At 58.9% G+C, this 21,919-nt stretch overlaps 1 protein-coding gene across 8 annotated transcripts in view; it reads right to left on the bottom strand.

Moving 5' to 3' along the window:
- Positions 1–1,664: 1,664 nt before the first annotated feature.
- FLYWCH1 (FLYWCH-type zinc finger 1) overlaps positions 1,665–21,919 on the bottom strand; it is a 41,666-nt gene continuing 21,411 nt past the window's right edge. For 2 of the 8 annotated variants that reach the window (XM_043560829.1, XM_043560830.1), the window contains exons 2-7: positions 14,647–15,087; positions 13,913–14,374; positions 12,410–12,835; positions 12,015–12,278; positions 7,956–8,219; positions 6,245–6,970 (exon numbers count right to left, since the gene is read on the bottom strand). In XM_043560829.1, the coding sequence (XP_043416764.1) occupies positions 6,522–6,970; positions 7,956–8,219; positions 12,015–12,278; positions 12,410–12,835; positions 13,913–14,374; positions 14,647–14,980 (2,199 nt within the window). In that variant the 5' untranslated portion in view covers positions 14,981–15,087 and the 3' untranslated portion in view covers positions 6,245–6,521. The other 6 variants (XM_043560833.1, XM_043560834.1, XM_043560832.1 and 3 more) reach the window with 6 other exon arrangements.

The raw sequence follows: 21,919 nt of genomic DNA on the forward strand, positions 1-21,919 counted from the left end.
TTTAGGCACGAGGAAGTCCTTGGAGCCACCGTCCTGCAGGAAGGACATGGGGACCAGAGGCTGGGCTGGGGCCAAGGGGAGTGGACCCATGAGAAGCATTTTGGTGACGCTCACCTTACAGCCCTGGGGGACAGGAACGGGGGGCCGGAGCACCTATGGCCGGCCACTGTTCCCCTTTTTAAAAATTTGTGTTCCTTGTTGATAGTTTTGTTCTTCCTAGTGAACTTAAAAAAAAAGGTCATCATTGAAACATAATTTCACAATTGCTGCTCTCTGTCACACAAAGGGGCACAGAGGCACACTGTCGCCCCGCTCCGTGTGGTGCGCACGTCATAAAATAGGGTCTCCTGGGGGAGATGAGCAGGAGTGGGGCAGGAGGGGGCCCCACCCTGTGGACCTGTCTCCATCCACAGACCGGCCTGGCCCTGTGCCCTCTGCTCTGGGACCATGTGACGGGACAGGGCAGGTGACGCCCTGTGGCTCTGGAACTGCGGAGGGAGTGGACTCATGGGGGGGAGGCCTCTGGAGCTCTGAGCAGCTATGGGGCTGCCCAAAGAGACGGCAGTGTCAGAATTCCTGTCCATCTGGGAGACCCCAGTTCGAGCAACACGGAACTTCCATCCGACCCGTGCAGTCCAAGCAGGTGCAGAGAGGAGGTGCTCACGGGCCCCCGTCGGCGTGAGTGTCCGGAGAGGAGCGAAGTCCCTCCCGGCGCCTCCGTGCGCTGCACCCTGGAGCCCAGCCACGCTGAGGGCTGTGGGATGGGGACTGAGGAAGCCACCGTCCTGCAGAGACGCGGCCGGTGGTGGAGGCTGCAGAGCCAGGAGATCCTGCGGGTTTCGCCGGTGGCAGTGGCTGCCGCGACTCAGCACTTCTTGGGGAGCCCCTGGCGCCTGTGTGAGGTTCCCCGTCCACGGCGGGGCTGGGCAGAGACTGACGGCGGCACAAACTCGACCCGGTGCCTCCCGCTAGGTGTGGCCACCTCCCGTGGGCGTGCATATTTGTGACCCAAAGGTGGATCTGGGTTTGGGGTGTCGTGTCTGTTCCCACGGGGCTGTCTTTGGCCTTGGCCGTGGGCAGTTCATTGTCTCAGGGCCCCATGTTTCACGGCCAAGAGCACCGCCCAGAACACAGCCTCTGGGCAGTGCTGAGGGCCGTCAAGTGCGGAGGACACCTGCCCCCGGCCTGGGAGGTGGACTGTTATGTCCCTGGACCGCTTGACCGCTGGCAGGCTGGCAGGCCAGGGCCCCACGGAGCCGGTAGCTGGGTCAGTTGATAGGCCACTTACTCGCCTGGGAAGGTAGCCAGGGTCTAAATTGGGGGTCTAAGTCGCTCTGTCCTTGGGGAAGCCATTTCCATTTTAAGCTTGTCTCAGTTTACGGGAACGAGGCAGGGCCGGGGTAAGAGGCTGCGGCAGAGAATCAAGGCCTCTCTTCCCTGCAGGCTTGGAGCAGACCCCTCAGCCGCTGCTCCAGAGGACCCCACCCCCCCCGCTCTGGGTCCAGCTGACACGTGGGCCAGGTGACCTACGTGGGGGTCTCTTCTGGGGTGCCAACCTGACTCCATCACTCCCGACCAGGTGGCGCTGACACGGAGTGTGTGGCTTCCTGGTGGCCAGCTGTTGTCGCCGAGGGGATGGGGACGCACATACCAGTTCCACAAGGTGAGATATAAAATAGGGTTTATTGGCGGGAAATCTGTAAGCAGAGGGACAGTGGGGTCCCAAGCTGTCGCTGTCCTGTAGCCGGACAGCAGGCTGCACGGCCGGCTTGGCGGGAGAGAGGGAGTCTGTGGCCCCGTGCTCGCTCTGCAGTCACAGCGTGGAGACAAGGAACCTCGCTGTCCGGACGGCCCGGCAGGTGTCTCCGGGGCTCCCGGCCGCCGCCGCCGCCTGCTTCTCGGACCTGCCAGGCCAGCTCCCCTGCACCGGCGGACAGAAGGGGTGGGCCTCCGCTGCCATTAGAGTCTGCGTCTCCTGCACCAGACGGACGTGGGCAACCCACACACCGTGGGCCCGGTCGTGGCCGTCCGGGGCCGCCTTCCCGTGGACATCCGGGCTGGCGCCCACCGCCGGCAGGGACGCCCGCCACGGGGATCACAGACCCTGGGAAGACAGCGAGGGAGAGAAAGTCGACGGCGCGTGCGGGGGGAGTGCAGTGGGGCTGCTGTTACCAGGCAGGGGGGGGCTGCAGCTCAGTGGCAGGCGGCCGAGGGGCGCAAAGGCCCACGTGGCCCCCGCCCAGAGAACACCCGGGGAGGCCGGAGCTACACGGGACAGCTGAGCCCGAAGCAGCAGGAACTTCTCCAAACGTGCCCTGGCCAAGCAGGGCCGCACCGGACTGGAAAGGCCTTGGCAAAGTCGCGTGCTCTGAAAGTGGACGGGTGTTCGCGGCTCGGGACGGCGGAGCGGGGGAGAGGTGTCTCCGTGTAAAGATGCTTCTCCAGGTCTTCCGTAGCGAGGGGGGGGCTCTCCCCGAGTCACCCATGTATGCGGGCCGCCAGCTCCCGTGTGCCCGCTCGAAGACACCGTCAGAGTTTTCCTCTTGGGAGGCCCCGTGAAGAAGTGAGAAGGCCACCGTGCTGTGGAGGAGTGGAAGAGAGTCTTTGTGAAGCAAAATCTAACCGGGTGGGAAACGCCAGGGTCCTGGGTGGGCTCGGAGCATCCGTGACGCTGGCAGCACGAGGTCCCCATGCTCCCGTCGGGAGGGGATGGGCCACACTGCTCCTCACTGGGCGGTTTCGTACAGTTCACCTTCCTGATTACAAAGAAACACACGTTCGTTACAAACATCCAAACACGGCAGAAGCAGACCCTAGTTTCCTTTTCCCTAGAGATCGCCACGGACTAGACCTTGTTACACACGTACACATACACGCATTGTGCCGTTTCCTTTAATGTCTTAATGTTTATTTTTGAGAGAGACAGAGTGAGAGCGTGACTGGGGGAGGGGCAGAGAGGGAGACACAGAAGCCGAAGCAGCTCCAGGCGCTGAGCTGTCAGCGCAGAGCCCGGCGTGGGGCTCGAACCCACGGACCGTGAGATCACGACCTGGGCCGAACCCAGACACTTAACCGACTGAGCCACCCAGGTGCCCTGTACCGTTTCCTTTAACCTACAATTTGGGAATCCTCGGCTTTCTACGCCAGCGTGTCCCGGGAGGAGCCACCAACTCTCCTGAGAAGTCCCACCCCCGCCTCCAGAGTCCCCGGGGCTCTGCATGTGGCCTTTGCAAGATTCTCTGTCAAGAAACAGGAAGTTCTCTTGGATCACCGTGAAGGGTTTGGAAATCACGAGTTCTCGGCTGTCCCTCCTTTCGGGTGCGGGAGCCCGACGCCCTCCCCTCGAGCGTGGGCTCCGTGCGGTGGAGGAACAGAGTGAAGCAAGAGGGACAGGGTGTGGTGTGGGTCAGAAAGTCACCGTGGCTTCCTTCCCGTTTTTTTTTTCAGCGAGTTTTGAGCTGCTGTTCTCACTCCACCGTGTCCGCCCTGAGCGTGGAGCCCGACAGGCGCAGTGTCCCCACAGCCGTGCGCCCAGGACCACGGCCACTTCGGGGGCACCCCCACTCTCCCTAAAAGCCCTGTCCCTCCTTTTCTACCTTGAGGAAGAGTCTGTGAAGGACGGGTGCTAATTCTTCGTTTAGTGTTTGCTAGAGGCCACCAGTGACCTCCGGGCCTGCGCTTTCCTTGACGGGAAGTTTTAGAACTTCTAATTAAGCCTCTTTGCCTGTTACAGGCCTGTTCGGGTTTTCGTAGTTCTTCACGAGCCAGACTTGGTACTTGCCTCTCTAGAAATGCATTCACTTCATCTGAGTTACTGGATTGGCTGGCCTCATAGCTTCCCTTACGATCCTTCTGTGTGTGTGTGTGTGTGTGTGTGTGTGTGTTTTCCCTGTGATGTAGGTAGTAGTGTCTCTCCTCTCATTCTTGATTTTAGTAATTGGAATCTTCCCTATCCTTATTTGATTTTTAAAGATTTAATTTTTTAATGTTTATTTTTGAGAGAGACAGAGAGACAAAGCATGAGGAGGGGGAGGGGCAGAGAGAGACGGAGACACAGAATCCGAGGCAGGCTCCAGGCTCCGAGCTGTCAGCAGGACAGCTGTCGAGCACGACGGAGGGCTCGAACCCATGAACCTCGAGATTATGACCTGAGCCGAGGCCAGACATTTGACTGAGCCACCCAGGCGCCCCTAAAGTTGTTTCTTTTTTTTAAAGTAAGATCTACGTACAATGTGGGGCTCGAACTCATGACCCTGAGAACAAGACTCCCACACTCCTCTGAGCCAGCCGGGTGCCCCCGAGTCTTCCCTATCCTTAAAAACCAATTTTGGGGGTGATGGAGCTACAGGTTTATCAATTTTGACGAGCCTTCCAAAGAACCGACTTTTCTCTATGTCATGAATTTCCATTCCCTATGGTCTCCCCCTCTCGCTGCAGGACTGCCTCGTTCGTGTTTCACCAGGGTCTTCGCGTGGAAGTTTAAGTTAACGAGTTGACCTCTCGTTTCTTAATCCGGGAACTCACAGCCCCAAGCTCCCCGTCAGCAGGGCTCTGCTGCGGCCGTGCGTCTGGCGGTGCCCCATTTTGTTCATTTCGGGCCATTTTCCACCGTCCTCGGGATTTCTCCCCCCATCGGTTGTTCGGGAGCGTGTTGTCTCTCACATTTACGAGGTCCCCAACTTTCTCCGTGTCCCGACTTCTGGCTTCGTCGCACTGTGACCGATAACACAGCTGGCGTGAACCCAGTCCTCGTAGAATTCTGGGGCCTTGGGTCAGGGCCGAGACGCGGCCGCCCGGCCGGGCCCCGCGTGCGCGTGGGAGGGCTGCGGGCCTTCTCGCTCGGCTCCCTCCCTCGGGGCGCTCGTGGGGAGACAGCCGTCGGGTGTGAGGACACCGGAGCAGCTCTGAGGAGCGGTCCGTGCGGGGAGGAGCTGAGGCCAGCAGCCCACGGCCGTGCTGACTGAATGAGTCGCTTTGGAAGCGGCTCTCCAGCCCCTGCCGGTCTTCGCGTGACCACGGCCCTGGCTGACACCTTCTCCGACCTCATAAGAGACCCCGGGCCAGAACCACCGGCCCAACCACTCTGGAAATCCTGCCCACAGAAGCTGTGGGAGACAGTGACTCTCCGTCGCCAGAAGCCACCACGTTTCGGGCGATCTGTGGTGCGACGTCAGACAACGGACACCGTTACCCGCACACCTGCTGGGTTTCCGGAGGGACGCTCTGGACACGCAGCTGCACTTCTGGCGGAAGTTTCGTGTTTTCTGAGGGAAGAGAATGGAAAACGCGGGTTAGTAATTCTTCTCTCCTTGAGGCGGCGAGAGCCCGAGGCGCGCACTTTGCGATGATGACCTCGAGGCCTCGAGGATAAAGGAATCCGGGAGGAGAGACCCTGATGTGGGCCGTCGCGGGGAATTCTGGTTTCCTGACGCCCCAAACTCCCGCGCCTGGTGGAGGGAGCTGGTGGGGATCCTGAGGGTCAGCGGTCAGCCCCTCCACCGAGCAGATCGGGACTGAACCAGGCGTCAGAAGCGAGGGGCCCTCCGCCCGGGGGGGGGGGGGGGGGCCCAGTCGGTCGAGCGGCCGACTCTCGGTTTCGGCCCCGGTCAGGATCTCAGGGCTCGTGCCTCTGAGCCCTGCATCGGGCCCTGCGCCGACCGCGTGGAGCCTGCGTGGGCTCCCCTCCGTCCCTCTCTCTCTCTGCCCCTCCCCTGCCCACGCGGGCTCACGCTCCCTCTCAAAATAAAGCAACAAATAAAAACGTGCAAAACAAAGCGAGGTGCCCTCTGCGGCACCACGGGGGCGCCACGAATTCTACTTCCTGTTGCCGCCAACTGGCGGCTTTCTCTCAGAAGTCTCCTTCTGTTTTTGTTTTGTCTTTGAACAGAAATCAAATTTCTTTGGGCTGTTTTATACAACCTGGGATCATTTTTGTATTTGATAAAATGTGGCCCTTATCATTTCTTTAAGTGTATTTATTTCGAGAGGGAGAGAGCAAGCGAGTGCGAGTGGGGGAGGGGCGCAGAGAGAGACAGACAGACAGACAGACAGACAGAGGGTCCCAAGCAGGCTCTGTGCAGTCATCGCAGAGCCCAAACCCGACTTGGGGCCCAATCCCACCAACTAGAGATCATGACCTGAGCCAAAATCAAGAGCCGGACGCTTAACTGACTGGGCCCCCGAGGCTTCCTGTGGCCCTTATTAGTTACGTGAATTAACATAAAACACAAAAATGCCTCTTAAAGACTGGTTCTATATTCTGTTTATGTGAAGGGGACCCATTTTCAGTTCAATAAAATTAATCATCGGCAAGCCTTACGAACGTGTGTGCACACGCGCGTGTGTGCGCGCGCACACACAGACATTAGTACATTCTTCTGGAGTGCTCTCTATTTTTTCATCAGATTTTCACAAAACACTGCCCTGTAACAAGTGAAGACCTCTTAGAATAAAAGAAAGGAGACAGAATGAGAAGGGGAGTTGTTCTTGAGGATGGGACAGATCCGGGGGTGTTTTCAGGTTCAGGAGAAGGAGCCAGTGGACAGGAGAGGTAGAAGATTCTGGAAAGGTAGAAAGGCCAGGGCGCGAAGGTCCGGATGACGCCAATGCCCTGAGGTGTCTGAACCTTGGGCTGGCAGCCACGAGATGCCCACGGCTCGTTGGTACTCCCACCTCTGACCCCCAGCCCTGTCTCCACCTGGGTCCTCCTGCCGGGCCGCGCCGGGGCGCCGCTCCCGCTGCCTCAGGGCCTCCAGGCCCGCCAGGTCAGGCAGGTGGCAGTGGCTACGCATCACCGTCACCAGCTGGCCCTGGGTGATGGCGCGGCTGCGGCAGCCCAGCCGGGCCTGGTCCCGGCACATCCAGTACACCTTGTCCCCGGCCGCCTTCTCCTTCCGGTAGAGGAAGGACTCGTACACCAGGAACCGGCCCCCGAGCGAAGTCCGCAGGAACTCCAGAGGCTGCAGCGTTCCTGGAAGGAAGGGGACAGCGTGAGCGGGGCACTTCGGAAGCAGGGTAGAGAGCCTGCGTGCCAGGGACAGAGGCTCTTTCCTGTGTCCCACCGGCCCGCCCCACCGCAATCCTGCCGCACGACCCACTCTGCTCTCCGCCTCCACACCTGCCTGTGCCATGGGGCCCAAGGACCGAAGTTCGGGCTGCTAGCCCAGGGCCCCCGGCTTGACACCCTCGAGCTTGGACTGGCGGTCTCCTTCCCAGGGCCTTGCTGCTTCCCGGGGGCGGGGAGGGGGGTGTTGGTGCTGGCCCTGCAGCCGCCCAAACCCAGAGCTTTCCTGAGGCCTCTCCTGACCCGGCCCGGACTCCACACTTGCTGGCACACACACCAGGGCGGAGGCTAGGCTGGAACATGGAGCGAGGCCCACGGCCGGTTTGGGCCACTCACCAGGAGCCTCCTGGCTCCCTGTGCACCCTCCCTTGGCCAGCTGGCAACCAATCAACTCTCTCTAGAGGCTTTTGAAGCCCTGATTGAAAAGTCATGCAATGTTAGGGTTTGGGTAGCCAGAGAGAACTGGGGGGTGGGTGGGCAGGGTGAGGAGTGAAAGAGGAGGTAGGAAACAGACACGGGAGACCCAGGGAGGGGAGTCGGAGGGTCCCACGTCCAGGCGCACCTCCCCCCAAATGGAGCTAAGCGCTTCCTGGAGCTGGTTGGGCCGGCCTCACCCCTCCCTCCGCAGCCTGAGTGGGTTCTCTCGCCAGCAGCCAACCCCAGACCAGCCCGGCCATGAGCGAGGAGCCCAGATGCAGCCCGCCGGCCCTGAGGGAGCCCGCACCGTGGGCAGCTAGGCCCCGCCAGGCACGGGCGGTGGACAGAACATCCCAGACAACCTCTAGCCTGGCACTGGCGCTGCGGCGGGGGAAGGGGGTTGGGCGGGGGGCGCAGGCAGCAGGGAGACCGGGGCGCAGAGCCCGTTCACCCCCCACACCCTCGGCACCCGCACCTGAGCCTTCCCTCTGGGCTGGGCTGGGGATCTGCTCCCGCTGCCTCAGGGCCTCCAGGCCCCCCAGGTCGGGCGGGTGACAGTGTCTGCGCATCACCATCACCCGCTGGCCCTGGGTGATGGCGCGGCTGCGGCAGCCCATGCGGGCCTGGTCCCGGCACGTCCAGTACACCTTCTCCCCGGCCGCCTTCTCCCGCCTGTACAGGAAGGACTCGTACACCAGGAAGCTGCCCCCCAGAGGGGTCCTCAGGAACTCGGGGCCTCCTGGGGAGAGACCAGAGAGGTGGTGGGGGGAGGGAGAGCCTGGAGCCAGGTCCTGGGGTCCAGCAGCGAGGTGACGGGGCCCCTGTGCTCAAAGCCGGAGCGGCAGGGCTCCTGGAGTGAGACCCGCCAGCGCCCCTCCGCTCAGCACCCACATCCCCCAGGGAGAGGAGCCAGCCCTGGAGCCCAGGAGGCAGCCCCCTCCCCCAGACCCAGCCTAGTCCCCGGTCTGGGGGCGGGGGGCGTGAAGGGAGGCAGGAGATGGGTGAGGCAAAGGCCCTGAAGGCAGAAACTGTCTCCCCACTTGGGGGGGGGGCCCTGCAGGAAGGAGGCCGCTCTCTGCAACCACTACTTAAACTCGGTTCCCGTGGGCAGGCGAGGGGGGGTGGGGTGCACGGCAGTGCGGTCCTCGTGGAGTGGGAGGAACAGGCACGGGCCCTGTGGGGACAAGCGGCTCGGGAGTGAAATGGCAGTCAGGGTGAATCTGTGCGCAGCGGGGAGGCTCGGGGGCTGAAGCAGCAGCAACTCCCCGAGCTGGGCGGGGATGTGACCTGGGGCGGTAGAAGAAAGCAAGGACTAGCTGACCGGGGCCACGTATTCAGAGGCACCGTCTTGGAGTGTTGAGGGTGAGGACCGAGGGTGGCTGTGCCTTCCACCCTGAGAACTTCCTCTGGGCACGCGGGGACCACAGTGGAGCTGGAGACACACTGGGGAGTCTGTCGTGGCTGCGGAAGCCATGGGGGGTGAATGCGTTCCGGAGACCGCGGTGGGCGGTGGAATGGGCATATGACACGGCCCGTGACAACGTGCACCGAAGTGACAAAGACAGAGTCTTTTGCTCCAGGTCTGGAGCGGCGGGGGTGGCAGGGCAGAGATGCACCCAAAACGTCAGAGGTGGGGAGAGCGGGCGAGTGGTCACAGATCCCGGAGGGGAAGCCAGCCACTGAGGACCCGAGAGCCCAGGGGCCAAGCTCAAGGTGCGGGGGATGCGGAGTCCCTCCGAAGGGGGGTTAGTTGTGTGGGGAGCAAAGAGCCCAGGGAGCCAGGCCCGGGGCGGAGGTGGGGGAAGTCTGTCCTGCAGGCTGCCACTTCCCGCCCAGCTGTCCCTGGCAGCTCCCAGAACCCCGCCCAGGGGGCGGCCCCTGCCATGGGCACCAGCAAACCTAACCTGCAGCCCCACAGAGGCGAGGCCTGGGCTCTCGGGCCAGAGTGGCCACTCAGGGCCGCAGCTGCCTGACCGCAGGCCCCCCGTCAGCACCACGTACAGAGCTCGCAGCCTCGCCTTGAACATGAGCAGCGGGGCAAGGATCACCAGACACTGGAGAGAAGCTTTACCCAGAAGGAAGAGACCGAAGCAGACACACAGAGAAAAGGCGCTCGGGGAAAACAAGGCCGGCGCCAGAGGCAGGAGACAGGCCTGTCGTCCCGAGAGGATGGGGTGCAGAGATGTCCGGGCACGAGAGCAGAAACGCAGACGTGAGATGGAAAGGCTGGGAGACAAAATGGAGGGAATGTCCCAGGCAGTCAGGCCGGGACGATGGACAGCTGACCAACAGGCACAAGGGAGGGAAACGGGCAGGGAGCAGAAAGTCACGAAAGAGCAAGACAAAGTCACTCTGAGAGAGGGAACTGAGTTTCCGGCCCCCAAGGCCCTCAGTGCAGCCAGACAGCCCAGGGATGGAGACACGACCCCAAAACGTCAGCAAAGACGCAGCACATGCATAGGACGGGTTTGAGAACGGGGGCCAGACAGCCACAGAAAGTGACTTTGAACCAGGAGCTCCACCAGCCCCCATCAGGTGTCACCAGGAGTGCGCGGTCTGTGAGCGTGGCCCCCGGCCCCTCCCGCTGTGGCTCGGGGAGTGACTAGGAGGGACTCCGCAGCGAGACGAGGGGGTCGGGCAAGCAACAGCAGGAGGGACCCCCCGGGAGGACCGGAGCCCAGCCTGGAGCCGCCCGCTGCCTGGCCACCCCGTGTGTGAGGACACAGAAGACGAGGCCAACAAGTAGAGCGGCTGCCCGACGGCGGAGAAAACGGCCTCGGAAGAAGGACCGGACACCCTGCAGCCGGTGACGGACCTCCTACTGAACTGCAGACAAGCCACCGCAGAGGCACTGGGAGGGTGGGGCAGCGCGAGGGGTCCCTCCTTTCCTCCCTGGTCAGCAGGCCGAGAGACTTAAAAACCGGGTGGGGCGCCTGAGTGGCTCAGTTAAGCATCTGACTTCGGCTCAGATCATGATCTCACAGTCCGTGGGTTCGAGCCCCGCGGTGGCCTCTGTGCTGACAGCTGGGAGCCTGGAGCCTGCTCCCGAATCCGTGTCTCCCTCTCTCTGCCCCTCCCCTACTCTCTCTCTGTCTCTCTCTCAGAAATAAATAAGCACTAAAAAAATGAAAAAATAAATAAAAAATAAATACAAACAAAACAGAAAAACCTAGCTGATAGCAGCAGAGGCACAGACTAGATATTGGGCAGCAGACACTCTATGAGGGGCTGGTTATTTGGGGCGGGAGTAGGGGGTGAGGACGGGGCGGGGGCTGCCTTGCGACTTGGAACGTCTTCCCCCTGTACCCAGTCACACGGAAATAGAATACAAAGGGAGAATCCGAAGGAAACAAAATCAGGGACACCTGGGTGGCTTAGTCAGTTAAGCGTCCGACCTCGCTCAGGTCATGATCTTGTGGTCTGTGAGTTCAAGCCCCGTGTCGGGCTCTGTGCTGACAGCTCAGAATCTGCAGCCTGCTTCAGATTCTGTGTCTCTCCACCTCTCGGCCCCTCCCCTGCTCATGCTCTGTGTCTCTCCATCTCCCAATAATAAATAAATGTTAAAAAAAAATTTTTTTTAAACTTTCTAAAAACAAAATAAAATCAGAGATTTCTAGTTTGAGAGAACTTTGGGGCCAAGAAGACTCTATTTTTTTAAATGCTTATTATTTATTTTTGAGAGAGGGAGACAGACAGAGCATGAGCGGGAGAGGAGCAGAGAGAGAGGGAGACACAGAATCCGAAGCAGGCTCCGGTTCTGAGCTGTCAGCACAAAGCCTGACGTGGGGCTCGAACCTACAGACCCTGAGATCATGATTCAAGCCGAAGTTGGACACTTAAGCGACTGAGCCACCCAGGTGCCCTGGTGCCAGGAAGACTCTAAAGGCAACTCTGATGACTCAGAAAACCATAGGACCGGGGGCCCTTGAAGGACAGGCAGGCGACCCCGGGACACAGACCGGGAGCCAGTGGGTAGACCAGACTGGGCCACAGTGCTCTTCTTAGCAAGAGGACGAGAGGAATTCCGACCAGAGGGACAGAACACCAGGTGGACAAAGATGAAAAGAGCAGGGCTCTGACCCTTGTCACGGGTCCCTTAGGGACCATGATGTTTCTGGAGAACCACAGGAGGAGGGAAGAAATGTCACCTCCCACCCGTAAACCACCTGGTCTGTAGGACGTGCTCGGTGCAGGCACGGTGTCAGCCACTCACACTGTGAAAACGAGCAGCCAGCTTGTGGTTAGGTTCTCTGTAAATCTTGCAAATTTTTTTTAAAAAGGAGGAGGAGGCGGCGGAGGAAGAGGAGGGGGAGCCGGGGTTTATCAGGCGCTGCAGAGATTTTGGCGCTGGACCCAGCAGGCCGCAGAGGGGCAGGAACTGGCTGTAACTACTTCCAGAGTGTTCCAGTGAGAACAGGAGGGTGCTCGCTGGGGGACACGGCGGCGGGGGGCGGGGGGAGGGGGGGTCAGAGGGAAAGACTGGCTGGCTGGGTCCGTTGCCTGTCCCCAAGTCCCACTGGCCAGTCTGTCCTACCTGGGCTCCCCCGCTGGGCCGCACCAGGGCGCTTCTCCCGCTGCCTCAGGGCCTCCAGGCCCCCAAGGTCAGGAGGGTGGCAGTGGCCGCGCATCACAGTCACCCGCCGGCCCTGGGTGATGGCGCGGCTGCGGCAGCCCATGCGGGCCTGGTCCCGGCACGTCCAGTACACCTTCTCCCCGGCCGCCTTCTCCCGCCTGTACAGGAAGGACTCGTACACCAGGAAGCTGCCCCCCAGAGGGGTCCTCAGGAACTCGGGGCCTCCTGGGGAGACACGGGAGGAGGGTGGGGGAGGGAGGTGGGAGTTCAGGGTCTTGGGGTCCCTCCTACTTCCCCAGACCCGAGGAAGCACGGCCGGAGGGGGCCCAGCTGTGGGCCAGGTGTGAAAGACTCACCCAGGTCATCCTCCTGGTCCCCGGCGGAGGCGCCCTGCAGGGCCGGGGGCTGGGCCGGAAGGGCCTTTGCGCGCTTTCTAGGCCGGGCTCTGCTGAGAGTCAGGGGCCCGGGCCCGCCGCGGGACAGCAGCTCGTCCACTTGGCCCCCGGGCCCGCCCGGCCGGGCCTGCAGCGTCTCCATGGCCTTCTCCTGCTGCCGCCGGGCCTCCAGGCCCTCCACGTCCGGCGGGTGGCAGTGGCCGCGCATCACAGTCACCCGCTGGCCCTGGGTGATGGCCCGGCTGCGGCAGCCGTGCAGAGCGTGGTCCCGGCACGTCCAGTACACCTTGTCGCCCACGGCCTTCTCTCGCTTGTACAGGAAGCACTGGTGCACCAGGAACTGGCCCCCGTAGCAAGTCCTCAGGAACTCCAGGGGCCGGGGTTCTCCTGGAGGAGGAGTCTGGGCAGTCAGGGCGCCGAGGAGCGCAGGCCCAGGAGGTGCGGGGCGGGGGGTGCAAGCGCCTTCTCCTCGATGCTGACCTTTATTGCAGCTTCCCCTGAGCCGGGCATGTGTGGGCCGCGGGCGTACTCCCACTGACCCCCCACCCAGTGACCCGGGGAAGAGATTGAGTTCCTCTCCCGGAGGTCAGCACGGTGGCCACGGCTCTCGGTGTTTACACGTCACGTCCAAGGTCACGCACCCGGGAAGGAGTGAGCCGGCTTTGACTTCCTAGCCTAGGCACTCAATCACTCAGGGCCATACCTTTTTTTAGGGTTTGTTTGAAATTTTTATCTAATTTTCGAATAACACGTGCACGTGCCATAAAATACAAATGGGGGCAAAAGACACACAGTGAAAAACGCGTCTTCCCTGCCCCCCCTGGCCCCTGCCGGCCCTCGGTACCAGCACAGCAGCTGCCCTAACCCCTTGCATCCTTGAATCTGCGTCAGGAGGGAGCCAGCGTATGGGATGGAGCCCATCTCCCACTTACTGGTGGTAAAAACCACGCAGAAGGCCTCCGGGGCCGACCAGCACACACGGACCGGTGCTGAGCACTTCCCACACATCACACACCTAATCGCCCCTAACCTGAGCCGTCACCCAGCCCCGGTGAAGCTCCTGAAACTCCAGAAGTTCAGAACGTGTTCTGAAGTCACCAGGCTACACGAGGTGGGGGCTGGGACTTGAACCCGGCCCAAAGTTCAGCATTCTCCCCTAGGCCGACCTTCCCTAAACTCATGGGTTACCAGCACCACCCGGGCCTGTTAAAACTCAGGCTTCTGGCCTCACACCAGACCCTGCTGCATCAGAAAGTTCCAGAAGGCCCTGGGACCCCTGGTTCTGGAGCACTAGGTTCTATCCCACGGGCTCAATGATTTGGGGGACATGTTTATATTTTTTACTCATCTTGACTTTGAGCACATGAGAAAACCAAGAGGGACCCCACACTTCCATCTGGGCACAGGGAAGGGCCTGGGGGTTCCCGCCCGCCCCAGAGGGGAGCCCAGCTGTGAGGCACTCACCGGTCCCCAGCGTCGGCCGTTTCTTGGGGGGCAAGCTCAGCAGCGACAGGGCTCGTAGGCCCTCATCCTCCTCTGCGGCGGGCCTGCTCGGCACCAAGCCAGGGGCGGGCTCCGGCTCCTCAGGGCACAGCCACGGGCCCACCCCTTCCAGTGGCTCCTCCACTGGGCCCCCGGGGCCCTCCGGACCCCCCGGGCCTTCAGGCAGGGCTGGGCTGGGCAGCTTCTGTCTCTGGCGCCGGGCCTCCAGGCCCTCCTCATCAGGCGGGTGGCAGTGGCCGCGCATCACTGTGGCCCGTGGGCCCCGGGTGATGGCCCGGCCCCGGCAGCCCAGCTCAGAGTGCTCGCGGCACTTCCAGTACACCTTGTCCCCCACGGCCTTCTCCTGCTTGTACAGGAAGCACTCGAGCACCAGGAGGCGGCCCCCGAAAGGGGTCCTCAGGAACTCCAGGGGCGTGAGGGCTGCTGAGGGCAGGGGAGGGGGGCTGGGTTAGCTGGTGCAGAGCAAGGCTCGAGGCCAAGGGCATGGATGGGAGCGATGGGGGATGCACAGGGATGGCCCCCTGAGATCGTCACACCAGCTTGAGACAGAGTCGTGATGAGACACGAGGATGCTTAGCTCAGAGGAGGGATGGGACCCCAAGGCCGCCCTCCGGAAAGGGGGTACACAGGGCCTGTGTCTGAGCATGCAGGGCCACAAAGGTGGCTGGGCCGGGGGCAGCAGGCCTGGAACTCACCTGTGTCTGGCTTGCTGCGTTTATGCTCAGGGACCTGGGGGGTTGGCTGGACTGTGCCCGCTTGCTCCTCCACTGGCAGGATCTGGGGGGTCCTGGCTAGTGTGTCAGGGCCAGACAACTCCAGGGACATGACACGGTGCCCTCCTTTGGGCGGGGAGTCCACCTCGTCCACATTCTCTGTGGAGGCTGCCAGCAGGACCAGTTTGGAGAACACTTTGGGCTTCGTGGGGGCGGCGGGGATGACATCGGTCCCTGGCTCAAGGGACTCCGGGGCCGGCTCCTGGCCAGCTTTCACACTCTCACCCTCCTGCTCGCTGGGCTCGGGCAGGGGCATCCTGGGACGATGGTCGGTCCCCCAGGCCACGCTCAGGCCCCAGCAGACGGATTTCTCCTCTTCCTCCTCCTCCCGGATAGGGAACCTGGCAGTCCAGGGGCTCCGTCCTAAGGAAGAAGGCAAAATCCATCAGTGGAGGCACCCGTGGGCCGGGGGCTCAGGAAAATGGATCTGGGGTGGAGGTCGAGGCAGACGGCGCTGCCTCGGGACCCCCGGGGCTGAAAAGCTGGGGAGCGGCCCGCACGGAGCTGGAGAACCTGGGCCTCTCCCTCTCTTGGGCAGCCTTGGGTCTGTCACCTCGCCTACCCAAACTCCACTTTCCCATCTGAAAAATGTGCCAAATGCAGGGCTCTCGGGGCCTGTCGGGACCCCTGAGGCACAGAGTACCATGAGCTCGTACGGACAGAGGCCCGTGGGTGCTGAGCAGGCTCTGATGTGGTTTCACGGGTGTCCCCATTTCACTTGGCCCGTGTTATGAAAGTCGATCATTCTTATTGACCCGATTTACAGATGAGGACACTGAGGCATTCCAGGACGGCCAACACGGCCATGACGTGCAGAGCCGGGAGTCTGGTCGAGGCGGATCCGGAGCCCGTCCCCACACAGGACCTGCTGTGCCTCAGCCAGGGTAACATCCCGGCCTTCCTGAGCACCAAGCATCGGAGGCCAGCCCTTGGGACATGGGCTCGGGTCACAGACCCTCTCAGAATGCCCGGTGGCCCTCATCCCGACACCGTGTCCCAGGGAGACGGGGGCCAGGGCTCTGTGGACTCCCAACTGGATCCGTCCCCCATCCCGGGCGGGAGGCCCTGGACCACCCGGCACTCAGGAGATGCCAGGGCCCCAGGAGGGCAGCGACCTTGCGCCTGAGCCGGTGGTGGTGCTGCCTCAGCTGGGGGAGGGGACAGGGCTGCAGAGGCGTCTGCGGAATCCACAGTCACTGAGGGCTCCCCAGACTCCGGCTGGAGAAGCGGAAAAGCCGTATCACAGGGGCCGACGGCAGGGCAGGGCTGGCCTGGAAACAGGGCCCCGGTGCATCAGCTCAGGTGCAGTGGCCGTTTTGTCTGCTGGGGCGACCGGGCTGGGGGGGGGACAAGGCTGCAGAGGCGTCTGCGGAATCCACAGTCGCAGAGGGCTCCCCGGATACTGGAGATTCTGGAGAAGCAGAAAAAAAAATGTATTATGGGGGTAGAGCTAGCCTGGAGCTGGGGCCCTGGGGTACCTGCGTAGGGTGGAATTTTTTGCTTTCTGGGGGGACTGGGTGCTGGGTGAGTGGCGGGTCTCTCCCACCCCTCAGTCACCCACATTCAAGACTGCAGCATTCATGCACATTTCAGCTCCCCATCTGTGAGCTGTCACCCTCATGTCCAAGTTCTGCCAGTTCGAATTCCCTCTGGTCCCCCATTCCTGCTCTGAATTTCCCTGGTTTGAGGCCCACATTCAGCTTCCCAAGGGCAGGGTCCCAGTGTCCCCGCTGAGACACAGCCAAGGCTTAAGGTGCAGAGGGGAGCAGTGTGCCGAACCCCCGTCCCCCGTAAACTCTCCGCACACACGGCTGTCCATCCCAAGGAAGAAGGGAAGCCCATCCCAGGTTGGCGAGGGGGGGGAGGGGGTGGCTCGAGACTCAAGGAAATCTTCCAGGTAACGGGACACCTGATTGGGAGTCCCGGCTGCCCTCCCTCCCAAGTCTTTCTCCTGGACGAGCCAACCCCCGCTCCTCCCGTGTGGTCCTGCCCTGTCCATCCCGCCCCACAGGGCGACGTGGTGGGCCAGGGATCCGGAGGGGCCTGGGGACGAGCAGCAGTGGCAGCAGTGAGACGCGGTCAGCGCCTCCATGCAGATGTGCTCTGAGCAGGAAAAAGGGATGGCGGGAGGCCCCGCCCCCGGGTCGCCCCGCCTCCCTCGCGGATTGGCCCCGGCGCCCGTCCCTCCGCTGACAGCCCACCCCTGGCTCGCGCTCGGGGTCCCTGCACCCCGCCTGCCTGCGGGCACACTCTGGCAGTGCCCGTGGCCCCCACCTGGCGGAGCCACGGCGCCGGGCGGGGGCGGGGGGGCGCGGCCTTCCCCTCCACGGGAGGCCTCAGACAACTCGGGCCCCCTCCCCCAAGCGGCGTGGCCACTGTCCACACAGCACGCACACTCCTACAGGACCAGCCATCGATCCCCCACCACGCGCGGGGCAGGAGGGGACTCCAGCGGCTTCAGTGTCAGACCACCAGGCGCCAAAGCCCACCTCCTCCGGACCAGAGGGCGTTGTCATGACTAAGAGCCCCTACATTCCCCGGAGCGTACTAGAGTCATGGGTACGCCCAGTGCGATCCCCTTAACTAAAAGTTCTGCTTAAAAGGCTTCCAAGGGACGCCTGGGTGGCTCAGTCAATTAAGCCTCCGACTTTGGCTGAGGTCATGATCTCAGGGTTCCTGCGTTCGAGCTCATCAGGCTTTATGCTGACAGCAGGATCCTGCTGTCTCCTTCTCTCTGTGCCCCTGCCCCTGCTCGTACTCTCTCTTTCCTAAAAATGAATAAACATTTTTTTTAAAATTTAAAAGACTTCCAAGGTCCCTCAAAGGATATAGAAAAAGTTCCATACACTATGGTTGACTATCCCCTGCAGAAAAGCATGAATTTGGCAATGACCTAGAATTTAGATTAGACTGACACTTACCAATCTCAACCACTAGAGGGCCTTGGAACACCCATCGTTTATAGTGACCACAAATCCTCCTATAAAGTATGCAGGTCCCTCTGCAAGGTGGTCGCTCATCTGGACGGGCTCCAGCCCAGATTGGCCACTTGCTGAGTGTGGCAGAAGCCTGCGGTAGGGGTATGGAAGTCCTCACTCTCATAAGACATGGCCCTGAGACTGCCAGGCTAGGAAGTGGTGTGAGAGGCCAGACGCCGGGGGGTTGGAAGCACTGCCAGGCACAGAGGAAACCATCTTGCACGGTCCAGTCCAGCAAACCCCGCAGCTGTGTTTAGCCACATGAAGGAGCCAGAAGAAACCAAGTGAGGAACGGCCCAGCCAGCTGAGGGAACATCGATCGGTAATAAACTGCTATTTTAAGCCAGTGAGATCGGGGTCATTTGTTACTCAGCAGTAACTGATATTCTTGGCAAGTGACTGAACATAGCGGGTTTGGCTTTTTGATGGTTGGAATATTAAAGGCTGTGCAATACACAACAAAGTGCTTTTGAAGTTCAGGTGCCATGCTACACAGATTTTTAAATCCCTCAGGGCTGGTAATTCAGTGAAAAGAACAGAAATATTAAGTAAAAAGGACGCCAACGAGAGTTACGTATTTAAAAAGTACGTAGGGGCGCCTGGGTGGCTCAGTCAGTTAAGCAGCCGACTTCAGCTCAGGTCATGATCTCCCAGTTGGTGCGTTTGAACCCTGCATCCGGCTCTGTGTTGACAGCTCAGAGCCCGGAGCCTGTTTTGGATTCTGTGTGTGTGTGTGTGTCTGTCTCTCTCTCTCAAAAATAAATAAACCTTAAAATGATTAAAAAAATTAAAAGTACATAACATAAAATAAGACCATCACAAAAAACCACAAATGCCGGATGATCCCACTTCTAGGATGTAGCTGCTGTTGCCAAATCCAAAGATAGAGTCAGGTGGTGGTTGCCAGGGGCTGGGGGGAGGGAGAGGGAGACTGGGGGCAAAGTTCTGGGGGTGGGTGGTGCTGGTGGCAGACAATGTGAAAGTGTCTAATGGCACCCAGCTGTGCACTTAGAATGACTCAAATTGTAAATTTTTGTTATATATATTTTACCAAACACACGCATACACACACGCGCGCGCGCATAACAAAGTACAGGTAGTGATGCTGCATTTACCTAACGTCCCTGGTGAATGCGGTTCTCCAAAACAGGCAGATTTCAGACTAACTAAAGTTATTTCTCCACCATCCAGAATTTTACGATTATATCTGTTTCAGTTTACCCACTGAGGATGGGTATCTTCGTAAGCTCTCGTCACTCCTCGCTAACTGGATAAAGAGGGCATACATACGTTATCCGGATTCCCCACCCAGTTCCCTTGGCATACCCCCCACGCTCCTGGGGGCCCTTTCCCCACTTCTTACATCCTGCTGTGTCTAGTTGCCAAGCCTCTTGCCACCCCGCCCCCACCGTGGTTCTTCTTCCCACGGGGGACCACCAAGATTCTGTGGTCTCCTGTGTCCTAAAGCCCTCCTTCCGTCAACAGTTCAACTTTGTAAGAACGGCCCACACTCGACCCTTCTCAGCCTGGCTGTCGGGAGGCTGACACGTCCAGACACCGCTCTCCTCCTCTTTGGCCATCGTGCAGGATCAGTGCCGGCTTGGTCAGCCCATCAACCGCGTTCTCCCAACAAACCACCTGCCCTGGCCTATATGTGGTCCGTCCACACAATAGAATTCATTCAGCAATTGGGGCGCCTGGGTGGCACAGTCGGTTAAGCGTCCGACTTCAGCCAGGTCACGATCTTGCAGTCCGTGAGTTCGAGCCCCGCGTCAGGCTCTGGGCTGATGGCTCAGAGCCTGGAGCCTGTTTCCGAATCTGTGTCTCCCTCTCTCTCTGCCCCTCCCCCGTTCATACTCTGTCTCTCTCTGTCCCAAAAAATAAATAAACATTGAAAAAAAAAAAAAGAATTCATTCAGCAATAAAAAGGAAGGAAGCACTGACACCTGTTGCCGTGTGGGTGAACCTTGAGAACATCACGCTCAGGGAGAGAAGCCAGACACAAAAGAAAGCACAGTGTAGGATTCCATTTATGTGAAATGTTCAGAACGGGCAAAGCCACTGAGACAGAAGGTAGACAAGTGGTTGCACAGGACTGGGGGAAGGGAAGGGGAGATTAGGAAGTGATGCTAAGGGGTGTGGAGCTTCTTATCGGGGTACTGAAAATGTCAAATTGATTGTGGTGACGGTTATACAACTCTGTGAATGCCGTGGAAACAGTGAATTATACAGTTCGGATAGGGGAATTGTATGGGATGTAATTTACAGCTCAGTAAAACTATTTTTAAAAATCCTTATAGGGACTCAGGTCTCCAGGACCACTTGGATGAAAAATAGTTTGTTTTTTTAAAAAAGTAATCTCTACTTTTTAGTAGCGGGGCTGAAACTCACTACCCAGAGGTCGAGTCTCACGTTCTTCCGACTGAGCCAGTCAGGTGTCCCCAAAACAGTTTTCTACCCCATTAGCAGGCTTTTCACTCCAGGGCTTCGTTTCCTCATCAGAGAAGAGGGGTAGCATGGATTACACACACACACACACACACACACACACACACACACGTATATTGTATTTGAATGTTTTTTTGTATTTTTGAGAGAGGAAGCACAAGCAGGGGAGGGGGAGAGACAGAGAGGGACAGAGGATCTGAAGGAGACTCCAAATGGACAGCAGTGAACCCGATGTGGGGCTCGAACCATGAGACCATGACCTGAGCCAAAGTCAGATGCTCAATCGACTGAGCCATGCAGATGCCCCAGCATGGATTATATTTGGGATATTTTGGAAGTTGCTAGTATTCTATTGTAAAACTATATACAAATACTTTTTAAATCTTAAGAACATAATACTAGTAAATCACCCATAATCCTGCCACTCAAATGCACAGCTATCTTCATTCTTGGGTTAGTGCTCTTAACAGACATTTTGTTTTCAGTGGCATACAATTGCGTTCAACATGTTGTTTGCTATTTCACCCCACTTTACAGTGGGGGGGAGGCCCTACCTGCAGATCTGATAGAGCCCTTGTAAAGGCTGAAATCGCCATGTAGGCCCAGAGCAGGCGTGAACACAAATCTAAACCCTCAGCGGCAATGCTCTGAAAGGCCACGAGATGGCGATGTTGCTCCTTAAAACGAAGTTACTGGTAAAAATTAAATGATCCAAATGTTTCCAAAGCAGTATCTGGGAGTTTTTCCCTGTAGCAAAAATAAGTAAAGCTTTCCAAAAATGTTTGTATTTACAAAACTTTAGTTAGAAAGCAGATGTGGTTAACAAATTCTGAAAATACTATCTTTTCTGAGCTTTTTCCAAAAAATAAGCCAAAGTATGACTGGGACACTGCTGTGGCCTCTGTCCCTCGGCCCCCACAGCCCCTCTCTTGCCTCTTCCCAGCTCTGCTCCCAGCCACCAATTACGGACTAACTTTATGTATTCATGACTTAAAAAAAAAAAAACCTTCAATAACTAGGAAGAGATATCTCAAAATGTTAAAAGTAGTAAGTATAGTGATTTATTTTCTCCTTACTTTTCTTTCGTTTTCCTAAAATTGTGTACAATGTGCATGAATGCTTTGTACCGTGGGGAAACGGGAGACATCTCGCTTGGTGATTTTTTCTTCAACTCCGTAACTCTCCCGTGACAAGTCACACAAGAAATTAAAGAGTTAACAAAAACGACAGAACGGAGAAATGAATAAAAATCAAGGAGAGTAAAATCCCTGTGGGACCTACATAGGCTCAGACATTCCCTCCAAGATGTTTATTAACTACAAAGGGTAAGATGGTAACTTGATGATGGTAACACACCCCCCTAAGCGATCGAGGTCAACTTCACCGGCCAAAAGACACATCAACACCATGACCTCCTTGACACAACATCGTCTCTGTGATATTTCTGCCCCAAACACACACCCCCGCTTTAATCGGACAAGCCACATGGAGGGACGGTCTACAAAACAACTGACCAGGACACTTGAAAACGGCTGAGGTCATCAAGGACGGGGGCAGGCTGAGGACCTGTCACAGACTGGAGGGGACTGAGGAGATCATGGCTAAATGCATCATGGGATGCCGGAACAGGAAAAGGATGCTGGGAACAAGCTGGAGAAATCAGAGTCAGGTTAACAGAGCGGCATCAGGTAAGATGCTGACAATCAGAGAGACTGGGTGACGGGTATATAGGAATTCATGTTACTATCTTTGCAATCTTTTTTTTTTTT

The sequence above is a fragment of the Prionailurus bengalensis genome, chromosome E3 (genome assembly GCF_016509475.1).
Source record: "Prionailurus bengalensis isolate Pbe53 chromosome E3, Fcat_Pben_1.1_paternal_pri, whole genome shotgun sequence".
Taxonomy (NCBI): domain Eukaryota; kingdom Metazoa; phylum Chordata; class Mammalia; order Carnivora; family Felidae; genus Prionailurus; species Prionailurus bengalensis.